Here is a 22,243-nt window from a genome sequence, read left to right as displayed (position 1 = left end):
TTTCCGGACTAGAATATCTACCAGGTTTCAACCCGATTGAACCGTCCGGTCTGATTTAATCCGGCTGAACCAACTGGTCCGATCCAGGTTTAATGACCTTGATATGCACGTAATATGATATTTGTCTCATCTTGTTCGAATTCTTATTACATGTTCTCACGTGTTAAACACTATAAATTATACAACCATTACAATTAACAATTGTCATTATTGGGGTAAATTACACCCATGACCACTGAACTTTACCCATTTTCACATTATGTCTACTGAACTTTATTTCTTCCCAATATAGTTACTGAACTTTACACTTTTTAACACTGATTGCCACTCAATTTTAACTAACTTCTCAAAATGATCGTTAACAATCGCTAACGACCTCAAAATGAAAATATTCAAGAATTAAAGTTGTTCAGAACGACATTTACCATGAAACAACATTTTTTATTTTCAAAAATTACATTTTTTGGAGTTTTCTCTCTCTAAAATTCACTTTCTCTCTCCTAACCAAACAACACCTAAATGATCTAAAAACGAAAATTTTCAAGAATTAAAGTTCCTTAGAATATTATTAACGCTTTGTCATTTTTTATTTTTAGCCGTCAATCGTCGTTTTGAAGCGTTGAGTGGCCACCGGTGTTAAAAAGTGTAAATTCAGTGACTATACTAAGAAGAAATGAAGTTCAGTGGCTATAATGTGAAAATGGGTAAAGCTCAGTTTCCATGGGTGTAATTTACCCAGATGTCATATATACAACATGTATCTTTAATCTTATCATGACATACGAAAAAAGGTCTATCCCATTTTAACCGTAGGCATCCCGTCAATTCATATATCTGTAATCCATCTCGGAGGGGTTTATCGTGGTTAAACCTCGATATATAGATAACTCGCACTATGAGTCCACCTAAAATGTCCGCCGGGATTTCATCCGAACGGAGACATCCGTCTCCCTTCCCAAAGACTAAATGCCCGACTCTCCTAGTCCCTAATGGACTAGGGTGGATCACTTAAACCAGTCCTGATAACTGACCTAAGGGTTGGCAGAGATCTGAAACCTGAGAAGTTGCCAGAAGAGTTCTCCATTAATGTAAAATTGGATTAGCTTGCTAAATTTAGATCTCCAACTGTACCATTTATAACATTTATAGCATTGCTGGTTTTAAATTGAATAATAATAAAAGCATAAAGTTTGGTTCATTAATATTGATATGAAAGTTAGATATATCTATTTATTAAAGGGTAAATTACACCCATGGCCACTGAATTTTACCCATTTTCACATTATGGCCACTGAATTTAATTTCTTCCCAGTATGACCACTGAATCTTACACTTTTAACAGCAGTGGTCACTCAACGCCTCAAAACGACCGTTGACAGCTAAAAATAAAAAATCCAAAGCGTTAATAATATTCTAAGGAACTTTAATTCTTTAAAATTTTCGTTTTGAGGTCATTTAGGTGGTGTTTGGTTAGGAGAAAGAAAGTGGATTTTTAGAAAGAGAAAACTTCAAAAAATGTGATTTTCAAAAATAAAAAATGTGGTTTCATGGTAAATGTTGTTCTGAACAACTTTAATTCTTGAATATTTTCATTTTAAGGTCGTTAACGATCGTTAGCGGGTTAGCGGTCATTTTGAGAAGTTATTTAAAATTGAGTGGTCATCAGTGTTAAAAAGTTTAAAATTCAGTGGCCATAATATGAAAATGGGTAAAGTTCAGTGGCCATGGGTGTAATTTACCCATTTATTAAACCAAAATTTTTGCAACAATATAAAATTTGGAAATGAATTGTATGTTTGTTAAAATGTCCATTTTTGGTGGCCACGTGGCTTTTATTTCACATCTTATTAATTCTCCAACAAATTTTATTTTTGATAACACATTGCTAATAAATACAATCTTTAATGAAGTCAACATGTCATCATGAAAATAAATCTTTTAAAAAAATCTATAATAAAATTGAGAAAAAAAAATTAATAATGCTTTTTATTATAGAAAATAAAAGGGTTAATGTGAAAAATACCCTAACGTTTTGGGTCAGGAGCAATTTTACCCCTAACGTCTAAAATGGTACAATTTTATCCCTAATATTGGAAACCAAGAGCAATTTTACCCCTAACGTTGATAAATTGGGTCAATTTGAGAAATGATTCATCAAAATGTCTTCTCGGTCATGAATCTTGTCATATACACTTCATACATGTGTTATTTTATCAGTAACAAATCACATATGTTGGGATGTGAAAAAAATAAGAAAAAAATATTAAAAATATACCGTCTTTTGTACGAATTAAACAAAAAAATTTCAAAAAATTCACCGAATTTATAAATATTAATCTCCAATTTTATTATTAAATTATAAAAAAATATTATATCATTTTTTTTAGAAAAAATTGATATGCAATTGATACAAAATAAAGAAGAAAAAAAATGATTGTATGTTATAATGGTGTCTGAAATTGATCCAATTTATCAACGTTAGGGGTAAAATTGCTCTTGGCTATAAATATTAGGGGTAAAATTGCATCATTTTAGACGCTAGGGGTAAAATTGCTCCTGATCCAAAACATTAGAAGTATTTTTGCTCTTGGCTACAAAGATTAGTCTGAAAAAAATTTACATAGAGTTTTGACCCACCGGATCCGCCACTCGTAAGCGACACACCTCTCTGAAAAGGAACTTGCAAACGATCACAAAAATAATCATTGTCTACGTGACAACCCCAATACAACATTCATACTAATTAATTGGGTAATTAATTTATTAATTTCTATATTTTGACACAACGCACTGTTTAGTCCTATATTTTCAAAAACACATGGTAAGGTCTCTAACATTTTTCTCAGTGAACTGTTTAGTCTTTCCGTCTGTTTGTTAGATTTTTTACCATTTATGACTTCAGAAATGACTAAATTACCCTTTACTATTTACCTTCAAACTTCAGAAGAGGAAATCCAATTTAGAAGAAGAAGCTATTTGTATGGAGAACAAGAAAAAGAGCAGACCCAATGCTTACGAATTTGAACGATTAAGAAGAAAATCAAGAAGAATAACACTCAAAGTTGATTTCAGATGCATTAGAGTTTTAAAGGAAAGGAAAATAAAGGAAAAGAAGAACGCAAATCCAAATTGACTAACAGAATCTTTATGAGAGTCTAGAGTCAGGGACTAAACAGTTCACCGAGAAAAATGTTAGGGACTTTACCGTGTGTTTTTGAAAATATAGGGATTAAACAGTGTGTTTTGTCAAAATATAGGAACTAATAAATTAATTACCCTAATTAATTAGACTTAGTCTCTTACCATTCATCCTAATTTCTCCCCTTAACTAGGATGAATGGTCAGCGTAGGGGTGAGCATGGTCCGGTTCGGTTCGGTCCAAAAACCGAATCAAATCGAATTGGACCAAACCAAATTATCTCTATTTTTTAGGACCAAATCAAACCAAATTATAATTCGGTTTGCTCTGGACCAAATCAAATTATTTCGGTCCTATCCGGTTTGGTTCATGTTTGGACCAAACAAAGCAGTAGAGACCTACAACTAATTGTACCTTCACTAACTAACAATTATATAAAGAAAATAATCATATAATTAGTTTTTCTTTTGTATATATAATTAGTTGAGAGATAAAAAAAAACATGTGTAATTGTTTTTTTTTTCTATATATAATTAGTTAATTAATTTAAAACCTTAAAATTAAGAGTAGTACATATTGTATTTCGGTTTGATTTTGTTCGGTTTTAGACCGGACCAAATCGAACCGAACCGAAAACCAAACTAGCTTAAAAATTAGGACCGAAGCAAACTAAAATGTAATTCAATCTGGTTTGGTTCGGTTTTTTCGGTCTTTAGGTTTTCGGTTTGGTTCTGCTCACAGGATGAATGGTAAGAGACTAAGTCTAATTAATTAGTGAATTAATTGTGGTGGTTATTTTACTATTTTTTTTATAAATGAATTATTTTACTAGTTTTAAGGCTTAAAACTAGTAAAATAATTTTTTTTAAAAAAACTAGTAAAATAAACACCACAATTAATTCACTAATTAATTAGACTTAGTCTAATACCATTCATCCTAATTTCTCCCCTTAACTATATTCTCTTTATTACTTTCTTTCTTTCTCTATTACAAAACTTAAAAAAATAAAAAAATGATGAAAAAATATAATTTTATCAAATTTCTAAAAAATTAAATTACACAAAAATAATTACTTAAAAAAATAATGTCTAATTTATCATCTCAACCATCAAAAAAGGCTTTACGTACGCCGGGAGGCTCCGGCGGATCAGCGGCGAACCGATCATCAGGTGGACAGACCGTGAAATTTGCTCGGCGGACTTCTAGTGGCCGTTACGTGAGTCTTTCGAGAGAAGACCTTGATATGTCCGGTGAAACGTCCGACGATTACATGAATTACACAGTGCATATTCCTCCGACGCCGGATAATCAGCCGATGGATACTTCGGTGGCGATGAAAGCTGAAGAACAGTATGTTTCGAATTCTCTGTTCACCGGAGGATTTAATAGCGTGACGCGAGCGCATTTGATGGATAAAGTGATTGAATCGGAAGTTACTCATCCTCAGATGGCCGGATCTAAAGGATCGTCGTGTTCAATGGCGGCTTGTGACGGGAAGATTATGAAGGATGAAAGAGGGAATGATGTTATGCCATGTGAATGCAGGTAAAACTTTTTTTACTGTACGGTTACAAATAATGCTCGGTAAACTAGTGAAATCGGATATAATATCCAGTTTTAAAATTGCAAAGAAGTCGGATAACGGTTATCTTAAGAAGTAAATCGGGTAAAGATTATCCAATTTATTGTTGCAAGAAAGTTGGACAAAAATGGTCTGAAGTCGTTCCAAAAGGAGGACAGTTTCGAGAAAAAGTCGAATAATTATAATTTTAAAATCGGATAATTTTTACCTGATTCCGTGTGAAAAGTTCTTTCGAATGCTGTTTTTTGGTGGAAATTTCTATAATGTGAAGAAGTCCGATAATATTTAGGGGAAAGTACGAAAAAAATGCTTGTGGTTTGCTCAATTTGCAAACAGAGGCATGTGGTTTAAAAGTTCACAAATAAGTGTCTATGATATGTTTTATTTACAAAACAAATATTACAATTACACATTTAAGTTCTAATTACAAATAAAAACATTTTTATCTTAACAAAAATTATACTTACATATCAATAAAACATAGGATTTCAGATAGCCAGTCTGTTTGTCTGAAGAGCCAGAATCTCATCAAAGCTATTTTGAGGCTTCGTCCTGCCTTTGAGTATCTTAATTTTTCCCATATTTTTAGGGAGCAAAACCGCGTGGCGGATCGCTTAGCAGCTGCTGGGCATGGGAGAATGTTAGGTGTTTCTACCCTCTCTGTTCCTCCTTCTTTTCTTTTGCCTTCTCTCCTAGAGGATAGGATTGGGGTCAGCCTTCCTAGACTGATCCCGGTGTAGGTTTTTTGTTGGTTTTGTTTTTTTCCTTTCCTTTCTTACCAAAAAAATAAAAATAAAACATAACTCCCAAAAAAAACATCTTTCTAAATCGAAACAATAAATATGGTGGAATTTTACGTTTTTTTAGTAATCTGACAGTTTATGAATTAAATTGATATTTAAGTTTATTTTACACCATTGCAATTTGATTTTGAGATCTGTGTTTTGTTAATATATAAATGTAATTGAAAAAAAATTTAAAAATGCTTTTATTGTCATCAATTACTTAAAAGTTTAATTTTAAATACCTTGTTTTGTAAAAAAAGCATACTACATACATCTATTTGCAAACTTTTAAACCACGGATTTCTATTTGCAAATAAGGTAAACCACAAACATTTTTTTTCGTACTTTACCCTAATATTTATCTGACTTCTTTGCAATTTTAAAATTGGATGATGTTTCTTCTATTTCATCCTAATTACAGAGTACTATCACTATTTCTAATTGGACAATTAAGGTGAAATAATGCTCTAGAGTTTGTGACAATATTTATTATCTCAAACAACCTGATTTCTAATGGAATATTATCCAGAACATTTATTTTATATTTCTAATCGGATAATCTTTCTTCGACTTACTTGTTGTTAAGTATGATGCAAAGAAGTCGGACAATTGCAAATTTTAAAATTAGATAATTTCGATTCCTTATTAGAAGTTCTTCCAAAAGCAGTATGGTTATCCGTACTACTTTTTGTTGGAAACCCTATGATGTGAAAAAGTCCGATAATCTTTGTCTTACTTTTTTGCAATTTCAAAATTGGATATTTATTTTCCAATTTCATCCTAGTTACAGAATACTATCATAAGTATTATTTCTAACCGGTCCATTAACATGAAATAATGCTCCAAATGAAACATTATCCAAAACATTTATTCTATATTTTTATGTTAGTAGTGTTTCTACATTTTGTGTCGGTTTTCGTTTCTTTTCTATTTCCATTCTTGTTTTCTAATTATTTTTTTTACGTTTCCACTGTCTGTTTCTATTTCTATTCCCATGTTAAAAAAAATAGAAACCGTTTAATATATATCTAATCCTTTCAACTTGCGCCTCAAACAATTAATAATCCTCCAAACTTGCAATTCGACTTTTCTGTCACCCGAACTTCCTTAAAATGATATTTTAAAAGGATTATTGGTGACAATTTAAGTAAATTGAGAGAGAGAAAAGGTCATTTTGAAAATTTAGAATAATTCCTCAAGTAACTGTACAATTCGATCTAATTCAAGATTCTTCAAAATCCACGCTTAGTCCTGCTTTTATTTATGAGAAACAAAATGCCAAACATCTCCATTTTAAAATTCTACTTAAAATTGAGCATGACTAATACCGAAGTTGATTATATTTCGGACAATTTATCAAACATGGCCAAGTTCAGGGCTGAGTTAGTACCTAAAATTCAATTTTAGCAAAATTGATCTCGTCTGTCAATTTTAACGGTCATTTTAGCCCTTGATTCCAAATTCTTTTACACAAACGGATCACAGGGAAGCTAGGGTGCTCTGGTCACTGAAAAACACGGAAAATTCTATCGAAATTGTGCACAGGCCTTTAATTCTTTTATGTAAAAACATCCAAAAATTATCGATTTAACACCCATAAATCACAAAAGACTGTAAACAAAGGCCTAACTCACCCCAAAAGGTACATCAAAGGGTGCAGATTGCCTCACATATTCAAGGAGCTATATGGCTTCCTCATTTAACAATGTGGGATGTCTAACACGCCCAATTTATTTGGTGCGTGACGCTAATATCAGCGGGAACCCCAACATTGAACTATGATTCTGATACCATGTAAACAAATGCCCAACTCACCCCAAAAGGTATCTCAAAGGGTGAGGATTGCCTCACATATTCTTTGAGAGAGAGAAAAGGTCATTTTGAAAATTTAGAATAATTCCTCAAGTAACTGTACAATTCGATCTAATTCAAGATTCTTCAAAATCCACGCTTAGTCCTGCTTTTATTTATGAGAAACAAAATGCCAAACATCTCCATTTTAAAATTCTACTTAAAATTGAGCATGACTAATACCGAAGTTGATTATATTAAACATGGCCAAGTTCAGGGCTGAGTTAGTACCTAAAATTCAATTTTAGCAAAATTGATCTCGTCTGTCAATTTTAACGGTCATTTTAGCCCTTGATTCCAAATTCTTTTACACAAACGGATCACAGGGAAGCTAGGGTGCTCTGGTCACTGAAAAACACGGAAAATTCTATCGAAATTGTGCACAGGCCTTTAATTCTTTTATGTAAAAACATCCAAAAATTATCGATTTAACACCCATAAATCACAAAAGACTGTAAACAAAGGCCTAACTCACCCCAAAAGGTACATCAAAGGGTGCAGATTGCCTCACATATTCAAGGAGCTATATGGCTTCCTCATTTAACAATGTGGGATGTCTAACACGCCCAATTTATTTGGTGCGTGACGCTAATATCAGCGGGAACCCCAACATTGAACTATGATTCTGATACCATGTAAACAAATGCCCAACTCACCCCAAAAGGTATCTCAAAGGGTGAGGATTGCCTCACATATTCTAGGAGCTATATGGCTTCCTCATTTAGCAATGTGGGATGTCTAACACGCCCCTCTCATGCCCAATTCATTTGGTGCGTGATGTTAATATCAGCAGGAGCACCAACATTGAACCATGACTCTGATACCATGTAAACAAAGGCCTAACTCACCCTAAAAGGTACCTCAAAGGGTGAGGATTGCCTCACATATTCAAGGAGCTATATGGCTTCCTCATTTAGCAATCTAGGATGTCTAACACGCCCCTCTCACGCCCAATTCATTTGGTGCGTGACGCTAATATCAACGGGAGCCCCAACATTGAACCATGGCTCTGATACCATGTAAACGAAGACCTAACTCACTCCAAGAGGTACCTCAAAGGGTGAGGACTGCCTCACATATTCAAGGAGCTATATGGTCTTCCATGTCACTCGGAGGATTCTCAATTCACATTTGGACACGTGTATTATGACCCCACGTAATAATTAAAATAGTGGGGCCTCTTATAATATGTGTGGGTCCATGTTACACGTGTCAAAATATATATGGAAGGTCCTCCATTTGACATGGAAAACTGGGTGCTTCTAATAATTTGCCCGATTTAACATCCATAAATCACAAAAGACGCCACAAGTAGTCATAGTCACTGAATCCTGGATCCGTCACTGTTAACACGTATGTCGCTTGTTTTTCAGGTTCAAAATATGTAGAGATTGCTACATGGATGCTCAAAAGGACACAGGTTTATGTCCAGGCTGCAAAGAGCTCTATAGAGTCGGAGATTATGACGATGATGTTCCTGATTTTTCAAGTGGAGCTTTGCCTTTACCTGCTCCAAACAAAGGTGATCCTAACAACATGACTATGACCAAGCGTAGCCAACCCGGAGATTTCGATCACAACCGTTGGATATTCGAAACAAAGGGTACTTATGGTGAAGGTAACGCCTATTGGCCTAGAGACGGGTATCGCGATGACGACGACGGTTTCAAAGGCGGTATGCTCGATAACTCCCATGAGAAGCCTTGGAAGCCACTTAGTCGCACAATGCCTATGTCCGCGTCTATTATGAGCCCGTATAGGTAACATGGAACGAACTTTTCGTGTTGAAGTAGTATTCGGTTTGGTTGAGATTTAATTATCTAGTGTACGACGATGTGTTAATTGTATGTTGTTTATCGTTATACGTCTCATGGTGTTGATATATGTAGGGATGCAAGTGGGGTGGGGAATCACCGATAAGAATCCTCATGGGATTTTATCCCCCGTGACGGGGATGGGGAATGGTATCTCCGCCCCATGGGAATCCCCGACCCCACCCTGGGGAATCCCCAATTATTCCCCATTATAATTAAAATTATACTCTAAGTATTATAATTTATAACATTTAACTTAAATTAAATAGATTTATTTTTAAATAAAAAATTAAATGGGATAAATAAAATATTAGCCAAGGACTAAATATATATTTTTCCTAACCTAAACTAAACTAAAGGTATAGTATCCCTGTCATTCTTTCGAATAAAACCTAGAATTAGAAAGAAGAAGAGAAAAGAAATATATACTGATTCCCCGTAGGGACAGGGACGTGTAATAGGGAAAAATGTTTTTAAACGGGGATGGGGATCCCCGCGGGGACAGGGATGGGGGACAAACCTGTCCCCGTCTAACTTGCGGGGATGGGGATGGAGAATCCCCGGGGGATGGTGTAACCCCCTCACTTGGATCACATGATATCTCACAAAATATCAGTTATAGACATGCTTTAGAATTCTTAATCATATAAACTTCAATCTCATATAAACTTTACATATTATACATAAGAGAAAGCATTTACAATACACATTTAAATCATTATCCTACATAGAGGATTTACAAAACAAAAGTACATCACAAGACTCCAAAATGCCTAGATGAGAATGGACTGACATTGTCGGTGCAACCTTAAGCAAGAAGAACTCCACTTAACCTGTAAAATCTGTTGGCAAAGGGTGAGCTGCCTTGATGAAGCTTTGGTCGAAATTGTGGCTGGAATAGATAAAGAATGAGTTGTGTAGATCTTTTAACAAGTGAAGAGGCATACTTTGTCTTACTATTGGGTGACATCATGCTTTGTGAGGTGCTTACTTGCTAAACTTCATTTCCAGCCATCCATAAGTCTAATTTAATCAATTAAGGACATGTGCATTCATTCATTTAAGTCCAAACTCAATTAACCAATCGTTACATCTTAACGACACACTAATCGCCTCCTAATCGCACGGTAATCGCATTATGAATACGAAACTTCTAATGACAATGAGATGAATCCAAAATGCATGTATTCAATCATGAAAACATATATGAATGTGGAAAGATGTATATGTTGGGGTTTTAGGGATGTTACAGATGGGGATGGGAAATGCATTCTCTGCCCTGTCCCGCCCCGCCCTGTTTGCATCCCTACATATATGATAATGTGTTAATTGTAGGTTGTTTTATCGTGATACGCTTCATTGTGTTGACATATGACGATGTGTTAATACGTTGTTAATCGTTATATGTTTCATGGTGTTGACATTTTTCTTGCAGGTAGAAAAAACTTTTCGTGCTGTTTGAAATTAATGGTTGAGATTTAATTATATGGTGTATGACGATGTATATGTTGGAGGTTGTTTGTCGGGATACGTTTCGTTGTGTTGGCATTGTTGCAATTTGAAATTAATGGTTGAAATTTAATTATTTGGTGTATTTGTTAATTGTAGGATGTTTATCGTGATACGTTTTGTGGTGCTTACGTTGTTCTTGCATTGGAGATTGCATCATCCGAATGAAGATGCACGGTGGTTGTGGTTGATGTCGATTGTATGTGAAATATGGTTCGCGTTTTCGTGGATTTTGGATCAGATTCCGAAGCTTTGTCCAGTGACTCGAACTACCGATCTTGAGGTTCTTCGGGACAAGTTCGAGCTTCCATCGCCTTCGAATCCTAGTGGGCGATCGGATCTCCCTGGTCTTGATGTGTTTGTATCAACAGCTGATCCGGAGAAAGAGCCGCCTCTTACCACTGCTAACACTATCCTCTCGATTCTAGCCATTGACTACCCGGTAGAAAAGGTGGCGTGTTATGTGTCCGATGATGGTGGCGCGCTCCTCACGTTTGAAGCAATGGCGGAGGCTGCAAGTTTTGCCGATCTATGGGTTCCGTTCTGTAAAAAACACAACATTGAACCGAGAAATCCCGAGAGTTACTTTGCCTTAAAAGTCGATCCCACGAAGAACAAGAGTCGACTTGATTTTGTGAAAGATAGGAGGAAGATCAAGAGGGAATATGATGAGTTCAAAGTGAGGATTAACGGACTTCCCGACTCGATAAGGAGGCGTTCGGATGCTTTCAACGCGAGGGAAGAAATGAAAATGTTGAAGCAAAAGAGAGAAAGCGGCGGTGATCCTACCGAGCCTATAAAAGTTCACAAGGCGACATGGATGGCGGACGGTAGCCATTGGCCCGGAACTTGGGCATCCCCTTGTCCCGAACATTCTAAAGGTGATCACGCCGGAATTCTTCAGGTACTAATCGTTTTTTACTCGGACGAATCCGCACATTTTACATTACGTACGAAACTAATTAATCAGTTCGAACTTGATGCAGGTAATGCTTAAGCCTCCTAGTCCGGACACTCTTCTGGGCAGTATAGATGAAAAGATCATAGATTTCAGCGAGGTCGACATTCGTCTACCGATGTTCGGCTACATGTCCCGTGAAAAACGACCAGGATATGATCATAACAAGAAAGCCGGAGCTATGAATGCATTAGTACGAGCTTCCGCAATTCTATCCAACGGTCCCTTCATACTCAACTTGGATTGCGATCATTACATAAACAATTGCAGAGCCGTCCGAGAAGGAATGTGTTTCATGATGGATCGGGGAGGCGAAAATATATGCTACATTCAATTCCCACAAAGATTCGAAGGCATTGATCCGTCAGATAGATATGCAAATAACAATACCGTCTTTTTCGACGGACAAATGAGAGCTCTCGACGGAGTTCAGGTAAGTAAAATCGTCGTAACTCTTAAAATGCTTGAAATTTAATGAAACTGAGTGAAAATGCTTGAAACTTGATGAAACTGAGTGAAAATGCTTGAAACTTGATGAAATTGAGTGAAAATGCAGGGTCCAGTTTATGTCGGAACTGGTTGTATGTTCCGAAGGTTCGCACTTTACGGGTTCGATCCTCCGGATGCTGATAAGTATCTACAGAAGACGAACAACGCAGAACCGGAAATTCGTCCGATGGCGGCTATGGATTTTGATGCTGATCTTGATTTGAATTTACTGCCTAAAAGGTTTGGAAATTCTACAATGTTGGCTGAGTCTATTCCGATAGCGGAATATCAAGCTAGACCGCTCGCTGATCATCCCGCGGTTAAGTACGGCCGGCCTCCCGGTGCTCTTAGGCTACCAAGAGAACCACTTGATGCTCCTACTGTTGCTGAATCTGTTTCTGTGATTTCTTGCTGGTATGTCACTCTTATTCCAACATATAAATGATAAACTCATTTTGGATCAAATAGATTCTGAAACAAAGTTAGAGGACAAAATTGAACTTTTATCCAAACAATTTCAATCCTTAAACTAATAACCCAGTCTGCTCGTACCTGGACATGGGCCGGTGAGCCCGACCGGCCTGCCCAAGCCCAGTCCCATTTAGCCGGGCTTGGACACATGAAAATGCTGCCAGGCCCAGCTTGGCCCAAGCCCGTATAAGCCCACCAAAAACCGGGCGGCTTGGGCTTTACGAATTTTATATCGGCCCGGCCCGATATACTATATATTTATATAAATTATAATATATAGATATAAATTATAATATATAAATATAAATGGGCTTGGACGGACGGGCTTGGGATTCACATCTTAGGCCCGAGCCCAGTCCGAGCTCGATTAAATTTCTTGCGGGCTGGGCCCAGGCTTGGGCTCGTTAGGCTTTATTAAAAGCTCGACAGGCCCGACCCGACCCTTGCGCAGGTCTACTCGTAAATTTTCGATCCAAGTTTCGTCATACTCAAATTCAAGTTGTTTATAAATCTAGCCGAATACAATCGATCTTTTATCGAGCTGTTCGTGAGCGGCTCGACTCATTTATAGCTCTAGTGTCATATGCCAGAGCAAGGGTAAATTGAACAAATACACACTGAAGTTTAGAGTTTATTTCACAAAAGTCCTTAGATTTCATTCTCTTTTAATAAAATCACTGAAATATTGATGCTACGAAGAAGATGTTAATTATACACCGATTAAACGTTACATTAAAAAAATGTGATTTACCGACCCATAACGCTTAGTTAGCATATAGCCATGTATCAACGTCACTATGAGTTTTTATACGCAAATTGATCGAAATGATTTGAAACCGACGCCACTTCAATTATCAAGTTCTTTATATTATAAACCGGTGTTCTTTACATTTTTTTAGTTGCAACAACATATGATATTTCAGTCTTCGGGTTTTTAGGCATTTCATAAGCATTTCACGATTTACAGAAATAACTCGATTAGCAAGTAATTTGATATGATTATCATTTTTATGTATAGGTACGAAGACAAGACCGAATGGGGTGATCGAGTCGGGTGGATTTACGGTTCGGTTACAGAAGATGTGGTCACAGGCTACCGTATGCACAACCGTGGATGGCGTTCCGTTTACTGCATTACAAAACGTGACGCTTTCCGAGGAACAGCTCCGATCAATCTCACCGATCGACTTCATCAAGTTCTCCGGTGGGCAACCGGTTCCGTCGAGATTTTCTTCTCAAGAAACAACGCTTTTCTCGCATCGAGAAAACTCAAATTACTCCAACGACTCGCTTATCTCAACGTCGGAATCTATCCTTTCACTTCAATCTTCCTCATCGTCTACTGTTTTCTCCCGGCGCTTTCTCTCTTCTCCGGCCACTTCATTGTGCAAACCCTAAGTATTGCTTTCCTGGTTTATCTGTTGTTGATTACGATTTGTTTAATCGCGCTTGCTCTTCTGGAATTGAGATGGTCCGGGATCGGATTAGAAGAATGGTGGAGGAATGAACAGTTTTGGTTAATCGGAGGTACAAGTGCTCATTTAGCTGCGGTGGTTCAAGGACTTTTGAAAGTTATTGCCGGAATTGAAATTTCCTTCACTTTAACTTCGAAATCCGCCGGAGAAGATGAAGATGACATTTATGCGGAATTGTATCTTGTGAAATGGACTTCGTTGATGATTCCGCCGATTGTTATTGCGATGACGAACATCATCGCCATAGCTTTCGCGTTTATTCGGACGATTTACAGTACGACGCCGCAGTGGTCGAAGTTCATCGGCGGTGCTTTCTTTAGCTTTTGGGTTTTGGCTCATTTGTATCCTTTTGCGAAAGGTTTGATGGGAAGAAGAGGAAAAACTCCAACGATTGTGTTTGTTTGGTCCGGTTTGATTGCTATTACGATCTCTCTATTGTGGATTGCAATTAGCCCTCCCAAGATTATTCCGACGGCTGAAACCACTGGTGGAGGGTTTGAGTTCCCCTGAAGAAGAGGGTGAATTGATGGAGGTTTGTAAAGTTTTGGGTAGAATTTTGAAATATGGTAAAGGAAAGGGATGTACTTGTAAATTTGTATTTATTTTTGTTTTGTTTTTTTGGCCTTTCCCTTTGTGAATTTATGTTGTTGTAAAATAGGGAAAAAAAAGTCATAATTTATAGGTTTCTTCAGCAAAGGGTTTTTTTCTAACAAACCCATATGTAATTAAGCATACTGATTAATCCTAATTATTTGTAATTAATAATCATTTCTTGTTACCGTAACAGTCAATTTCGGATATGACAATATAATTTACAGAAGTAACTGGATTTTCAATTTCTGATATGACAATATGATTTACAGAAATAGTTGGACTGTCAATTTACAGAAATAGTTGGACTGTCAATTTCTAATACGACATTACGATTTACAAAAAAAGTTGGACTTACAAGATTTATTCGATTCGATTATTATTTTTGGAGTAAATTTTAAATAAAACGCCTGCGGTTTCACTAATTTTCAGATAAATGACTGTGGTTTACTTTTTGTCAAAATGAGGATTGAGGTTTCGCACTTGGACTAATGTTATTAAAACCATCTTTAACGACCTGAAAATGAAAAGTTTCAAGAATTAAAGTTGTTCAATGTCATATTTTCTATGGAACTAAATTTTCGATTTTCGAAAATCATCTTTTTTGAAACTTTCTCTCTCTAAACATTAACTTTCTCTCTCTTTACCAAACTTCATCTAAATAATCTCAAAATAAAAAAGTTGAAGAATTAAAGTTGCTTAGAATATCAGTAGTTCTTAAAATATGTTATTTTTGAAGTCGTCAAGAGTGATTTTAATAGTATCAATCGAAAAAATCCTTATTTTGCTAAAGTTGAAAACATCAATCCTCGTTTTGACAAAAAGTAAACCACAGTCTTTTATCTGAAAATTAGTGAAACTATATGGATTTTATTTAAAATTTATCCTTATTTTTATTATATTTTAAAAAATCATGTGGAAAATTGGTGCTTATGTGAAGGAAAGGTAAGTAAATTGAACTGAGGATCCATCGATCGGCCTCTCATTCCACACTCGCATCCTTTCCCGAGATTGCTTTACAAGTAGGAACAACTTTGGAAGACGAGAACAATTGCATCCTCTAACTGCAACTTCATTCCCTTTTACTCGGAAGTGTTCTTTCCAGTAATTGTTATTGTTGGAATACGAATAAAAAAAACTATAGTAGAACCATTTTTTGTTAATACTTGGATGGTTTGAAGTTAAGAAATGAAGATCCGTAACATTGGCGTTAAACTTTTTATATTTGAAATATCCGTATGTTACCTTTTTGAGAGTAGGAGGAATGTTATAACACTATATAGTTGTGGGATCCATAAAGCGCACTTTAACGAGTTTTATAGAAACGAGATTATTACGAGACACCATACGAACTTACATAACGAGCTAGAGCTGTATATGTTTAGGTTCGGCTATACTCTCAGAAATATATTAGTGAGAATGTTTATAGAGGAAAAATTCTCTCGGTATCAATTAGTTGGTTGTAGATTTTTTTAGAAGTCTCGACATTGTATAAGATTTTCAGGGGGTAAATTACACCCATGGCCACTCAGCTTTACCCATTTTCACATTATGGCCACTGAACTTCATTTCTTTCCGGTATGGTCATTGAACTTTAGACTTTTTAACACCGGTGGCCACTTAACGTCTCAAAACGATCGTTGACGGCTAAAAATAAAAAATTCAAAGTGTTAATGATATTTTAAGGAACTTTAATTCTTGAAAATTTTAGTTTTGAGGTCATTTGGATGTTGTTTTGTTAGGAGAGAGAAAGTGAATTTTTAGAGAGAGAAAGGTCTAAACAATGTGATTTTCGAAAATAAAAAATGTGGTTTCATGGTAAATGTCGTTCTGAACAACTTTAATTCTTGGATATTTTCATTTTGAGGTCGTTAACGATCGTTAACGGTCATTTTGAGAAGTTAGTTAAATTTGAGTGGCCACCGGTGTTAAAAAGTATAAAGTTCAGTGGCCATACTGGGAAGAAATGAAGTTCAATAGCCATAATGTGAAAATGGGTAAAGTTCAGTGGCCATGGGTGTAATTTACCCGATTTTCAGGCTAGGCAAGGTTTGACCCCGTAATACTATAGGAAACTTAAGCGTCGGTTTATTTCTCCTTTTTGTAACTCATTTTTGTTTTTTCACTCTAAAAATGTTTGGTTATGATTAAGAAACAACTGCTTATAGCTATACTTTGAAAAAACAATCCGTTAACATCTATCACTACCAGTAACAACAAACAGTAAACAGTAAACAGTAACATCAAACAGTAAATATAATTTAACATCTTCACTTTGTAAAGATGCATACGCAAACAAATCAAAACTTAAAAAATACAGTGCCACAAATTAATCTCGCATTAATTACATCCGGTGTACTTAATATCATAAATTTTAAATTCCTAACCAAAAAGTCATCGCTGTTTAACTTTGATTTAATCCGTAGTACCAAATAAATACATTTGTCGAAAATATTACGTAAATGATAGATCGTCAAAATTTTCCACATGAAAAATAAAAAATTATATATTCTTTTAGCTTTTTATTTTCCACGCGGCAATATTTTTGATGACGTGTCATCCACGGGTATTTCCAACGAAAGTGTTATTGGTTCCAAACAAAAGGACCATCCGTCAAACTAAAGTTAAACAACGACAACTTTCTCGTTAAAAATATAAAAATTACGATATTTTCATTTAATTCCCGATAATCGAAGAACCACGAATGTAATTAACCCGGTAATCTGTTGCGATATTTCTGATATATCAGTTTATAGCGGAGCAAACTCTGCGAATTTCACCATTAGTGCCAGTTTTAACACCGACATTACTCATCTTAATCATAGATCTACCGAACTCAACGTTGAAAGTCAAGCCAGCAAGTCCTGAGATTCCTAAGAAACGTTGTACGACTGTTTTTGTCGTAGGATTCGTCCATAATTTCTGGTCGGATTCGAGAATTCCTCTTCCGTTCCTCAGATTTCCGAAGTATGTTCCGTCGAATCTGTTTTGACTTCCTGTGTCTAGTGCTATGCGTTTTGACCCATCACCGTTTTGCGGACATAGTGCCTGTAGAGATTAATTAGAGGTGTTAACACGAGTTGTCATGTCATAATGTTATTTATTTTTATAAATCATGTTATCGTATCAGAAATTGACAAACCGACCTGTAATGTAGGAACAAATGCAGGGTCGATTGATGGGTCGGCACCATTTCCAGTAGTGGTGAAATTGTATAATCTGTAGCTGAAAAATTGGCATGCTGTTGTTCCTATTGTGTGTCCTCCTGTTTCAATTCACATTTTAAAATTTTAAGACCCGCTTGTTTGCTAGAAAATAAAATTACGAGAAGAAATTGTGTGTGGCTGTTGTTTTCAAAAGGGTAAATTTCAAATAAAATCCCTCTGGTTTTACTAATTTTCAGATAAATGACTGTGATTTACTTTTTTTTCAAAGTAAGGACTGAGATTTTCAACTTTAGCAAAATAAGGACTTTTTCGATTGATACTATTAAAATCACCATTGACGACTTCAAAAATGACATATTTTAAGAACTACTAATATTCTAAGCAACTTTAATTCTTCAACTTTTTTATTTTGAGATTATTTAGATGATGTTTGGTAAAGAAATAGAAAATTAATGTTTAGAGACAGAAAGTTCCAAAAAAGATGATTTTCGAAAATCGAAAATGTAGTTCCATAGCAAATATGACATTGAACAACTTTAATTCTTTGAAAATTTTCATTTTCAGGTCGTTAAAAATAGTTTTAATAGCATTAATCCAAAATGTCATTGTTTTATTAAAAGTGCGAAACCTCAATCATCGTTTTGACAAAAAGTAAACCACAGTCCTTTATCTGAAAATTAGTAAAACCACATAAGTTTTATTTGAAATTTATCCTTTTCAAAAGGGTAAATTTAAATAAAGTAGACTTTTAAAAGATTAGAAAAATGTTTTACTTTCTTTCAAAATGGTAAAACATTTTACTAACTTTCTTCTTAAATGTTTTATTCACTCGCCTAAAATTTTAGGTTGACTTGTTTTCCTAAACAAACAAACACCGATAAATTTGGAAAATATTTTTCTCCACAATATTTTGGGCTTAGGCTTCTCATCATTTATTTGTTTTATCATATGAAGCCCTGGTGATAACATCGAACATTTTAACAAAATGTCATTCATTTCATGCGAGTTCAAAATTTATATTTTTCACTGTGTTAAACCAATTTTTTGATATATGTATTATGCTATAGAAATATTGTAAAAACCTTATTCCAAACTATAAAAAATATAATTTCAAACACATATGAAATGAATAACGTCTTTTTAACTGGATTATATATTCACAACTAACTAATTTGATAAACACGGAAATAAAATAATAAACATATCTAAAGAAATTAATAATAATTAAAAAACTCATACCAACAAGAGTAACAAGATCTTTAGTGTCAAGACCCAAAGCTGCAAATTTCTGCTTTTGAGAATCAACGGATTCAGTAAATCCAGGTAGATTAGTAGCTTCTGATTCTAATGAAATTCTACCATCTCTTCTTCCAGTTGGCACTTGCCACGTAAGACCACTTGTCTGCATATATAGATAATAAATAAATATTTTATATTTCATAATTTAATCAATTTTATAATTTCAAACCGTTTACCAGGACTATCAATTTCTGACACGACAACACGATTTATAAAAACAACCCACTTAACACGGTCCGTTTAATACAATTATCATTTTTATTTTACTTATATCATAAAGGGTAAATAATTTATTAGTCTCCTGATTTTTACCTAACACACTGTTTAGTCCTCCTATTTTGAAAAACACATTTTAAGGTCCCTATATTTTGCAAATATTAACATTGTGGTCCTTTTATCTATTTTTTTAGATTTTTAACCGAATATATTTTAGCTTTTAAGACAACCACAGTACAATACAAGTTGACCATATTACTCTGTTATTTTTTATATATCCATTTATGCTAAAGTATAATGATTACAAGTCTAAAAAAACTAGATAAAAGGACCAAATGGTTAATATTGGTAAAAGTTAGGGACTTTATAATGTATTTTTCAAAATAGAATGACTAAACAGTGTGTTAGGTAAAAAGTAAGGGACTAATAAATTATAATCACGTAGAATATATAGATGCACACAAGCCAGACTCCAAGCCTCCGACCGTCGGAATCACCCCTACCATGGATGGTTTCCGACCCCCTCGGCTGTTGGAACAACCCCTATTATGGATGGTTGCAGCCCCTGTTTCCGACAAACTGAGGTTCGTAGTAGTTAATTAAATCATTGATTTTGTATTTAATTACAAAATCCAACTTGATTAGTATATGATAGGCGATAAATTTCTCTAAGTTAGTTAAAACCGACTCAATCTTACTTTTTTTTAGTCCAAATCTAGCTTAATTTTGAAAAGTTTAACATTGGTATGTAAAAATTGGTTACAGATCACTCAAGTAATTATAACACGTATATATACAGAAAAAAATTGAAAAAAAAAATTATAACAATTCGATACGAAATATCTTACCAAAACGACGGAATCACGAGCAGCGAGAGCGAGAATACCAACACAAGAAACAACAGAGACAAGCAACATGTTTCTATAATACTTGAGCGTTAGCATGTTTTACATTTTAATACCTAAACTTTTAGCATGATACACTTTCATACCTAAACTTTAGCATATTTCACACTTCAATATCTAAACTTTCACATATTTCACATTTCGATACCTAAATTTCAGCATGTTCTATACTTTGATACTAAACTTTACCATATTTCACACTTCAATACCTTAACTTTACCAGATTGCACACTTCGATACCTAATAACTTCAATTCCGCACTAAAAAACCCGAATTAACAAAAAAAAATCAATTATCTTACCAAAACGACGGAATCACGAGCAGCGAGAGCAAGAATATCGGCACAAGAAACAACATTAGGACAAGCAGCTTCAAGTTTAGCTTTAGCATCATCAATGACATCAAAACCTCTAAGAAGAAGATTAGGAGGAGCAGTTCTTTCTGTGTTTGGACCATTAATAAGAACAGAACCATCACAACCCTGGATAAAACAATCATGGAAATGCATTCTAAGTAATCCTGGAGCTATGCTAGGATTTGAATTAAAATGGGATTGGACTGTTGTTCTAACTACGGTTTCTGCTGTTGGACATGTTGTGGAATAGAATCCTACTCTGGTTTGTGCTTCCACTGTAACCAAACAGAGGATAATTGAGAATGTAGTTAATAATGAAGGCATTTTCATAATTAAATTTGGAATATCTGATTGGGTTTTGATTTTGTAATGTGATGTGGGATATGGAAGCATATGGAGCTTATGTGTGTATATATAGGAAATTTTTAGGGTAAATTACACTAATAGTCACTGAACTTTACTCATTTTCACGGTATGACGATAAAATTTCAAAAATTAACATAAAAGTTGTTCAATTTTACACTTTCTAATATAATGGCCATTGTCGATCTGAAATTAAAAAAATTTCAACAATTGATAATATTTTAAGTAACGTTAATTCTTTAAAATTTTCGGTTTGAGGTTATTTAGGTGTTGTTTGTTTAGAGGAGAAAAGTGAATTTTTAGAGGGAGAAGACTCTGAATTAGTAATTTTGGAAAATAAAAAAATTTGGTTTTATGGTAAATATCGTTTTAAACAACTTTAATTCTTGAATATTTCTATTTTAAGGTTATTAACGGTTATTTTGAGATGTTAGTTAAAGTTTAGTGATTGTAATATTAGAAAGTGTTGTTATGTTTTAAAATTTAATGGCTATATTGTGAAAATATGTAAAGTTCAGTGACTATGAATGTAATTTATCCATATGGTCAACATTATGAGAAAAAATAAAGTAGTAAGAAAAGCCGGCTGATGATGCTAAAATTGTAAAAATTATATTATTATTTTTTACATCATAAAAATTATATATATATGAAGAAGTAAAGATTTATTTGGTTACTGTTTTATTATTTAATAATATTTGTCTTTTGAATTATTTGACATTTAATTCATTTTAAATGTAAACTATTTGATTTGTTAAATTTTGATATTTGATACAATTTTTTATGATAGCAATTATTTTTCGGTATAAATTTAATATATAAATAAATAAATATAAAAAAGTTAAAACAATTTTCACGTGTTAAAAATTGTATTATATGCAAAATTCAACAATTAGTTAATTTTTCATTCAATCTATGGAATATTTTAGAAGACGATTGTTACCAAATGATACGATATGAGGGTAAATAAATTTTTTTGAATAAGGTCAAAAAGGGGTTTAATCCTATATAAAAAGGTAATGTAAAAAAAAGTTTGTAGTTTGTTTGATATGCGAATGTAAATTTGTAGTGCAACGCGGATCTGTTTTTTTTTTTTTACAATTTGAAGTCAAAAGATTTGTTAGTTAATATGTCAATCAAAAAAAATATGTTAGTTAATTTGTAAATTCAGGTTATATATGAAATAATTAGCAAAGTCAATCTTTATATTTATTCTAAATTATTTATTTTTGGACTAAATAACCACGATAACAATTTTAACATGATGTTTGAA

The 22,243-nt window shown here is 34.3% G+C and overlaps 2 protein-coding genes across 2 annotated transcripts; one reads left to right on the top strand and one right to left on the bottom strand.

The window, feature by feature from the left end:
• Nucleotides 1-4,136: 4,136 nt before the first annotated feature.
• On the top strand, nt 4,137-14,739 carry LOC136205971 (cellulose synthase-like protein D4). Its single transcript, XM_065996850.1, has 6 exons — nt 4,137-4,685; nt 8,732-9,118; nt 10,781-11,585; nt 11,668-12,072; nt 12,196-12,542; nt 13,618-14,739. The coding sequence occupies exons 1-6, from the start codon at nt 4,225-4,227 to the stop codon at nt 14,582-14,584; spliced, it is 3,372 nt and encodes a 1,123-aa protein (XP_065852922.1). The 5' UTR covers nt 4,137-4,224; the 3' UTR covers nt 14,585-14,739.
• A 2,073-nt stretch (nt 14,740-16,812) lies between these two features.
• On the bottom strand, nt 16,813-20,984 carry LOC136205972 (cationic peroxidase 2-like). Its single transcript, XM_065996851.1, has 4 exons — nt 20,554-20,984; nt 19,072-19,234; nt 17,812-17,930; nt 16,813-17,713 (listed from the first exon to the last, which is right to left on the bottom strand). The coding sequence occupies exons 1-4, from the start codon at nt 20,935-20,937 to the stop codon at nt 17,411-17,413; spliced, it is 969 nt and encodes a 322-aa protein (XP_065852923.1). The 5' UTR covers nt 20,938-20,984; the 3' UTR covers nt 16,813-17,410.
• Nucleotides 20,985-22,243: the final 1,259 nt, after the last annotated feature.

The sequence above is a fragment of the Euphorbia lathyris genome, chromosome 9, assembly GCF_963576675.1.
Source record: "Euphorbia lathyris chromosome 9, ddEupLath1.1, whole genome shotgun sequence".
NCBI classification, from domain to species: Eukaryota; Viridiplantae; Streptophyta; class Magnoliopsida; order Malpighiales; family Euphorbiaceae; genus Euphorbia; species Euphorbia lathyris.
This window is presented reverse-complemented; position numbering and strand designations above follow the sequence as displayed.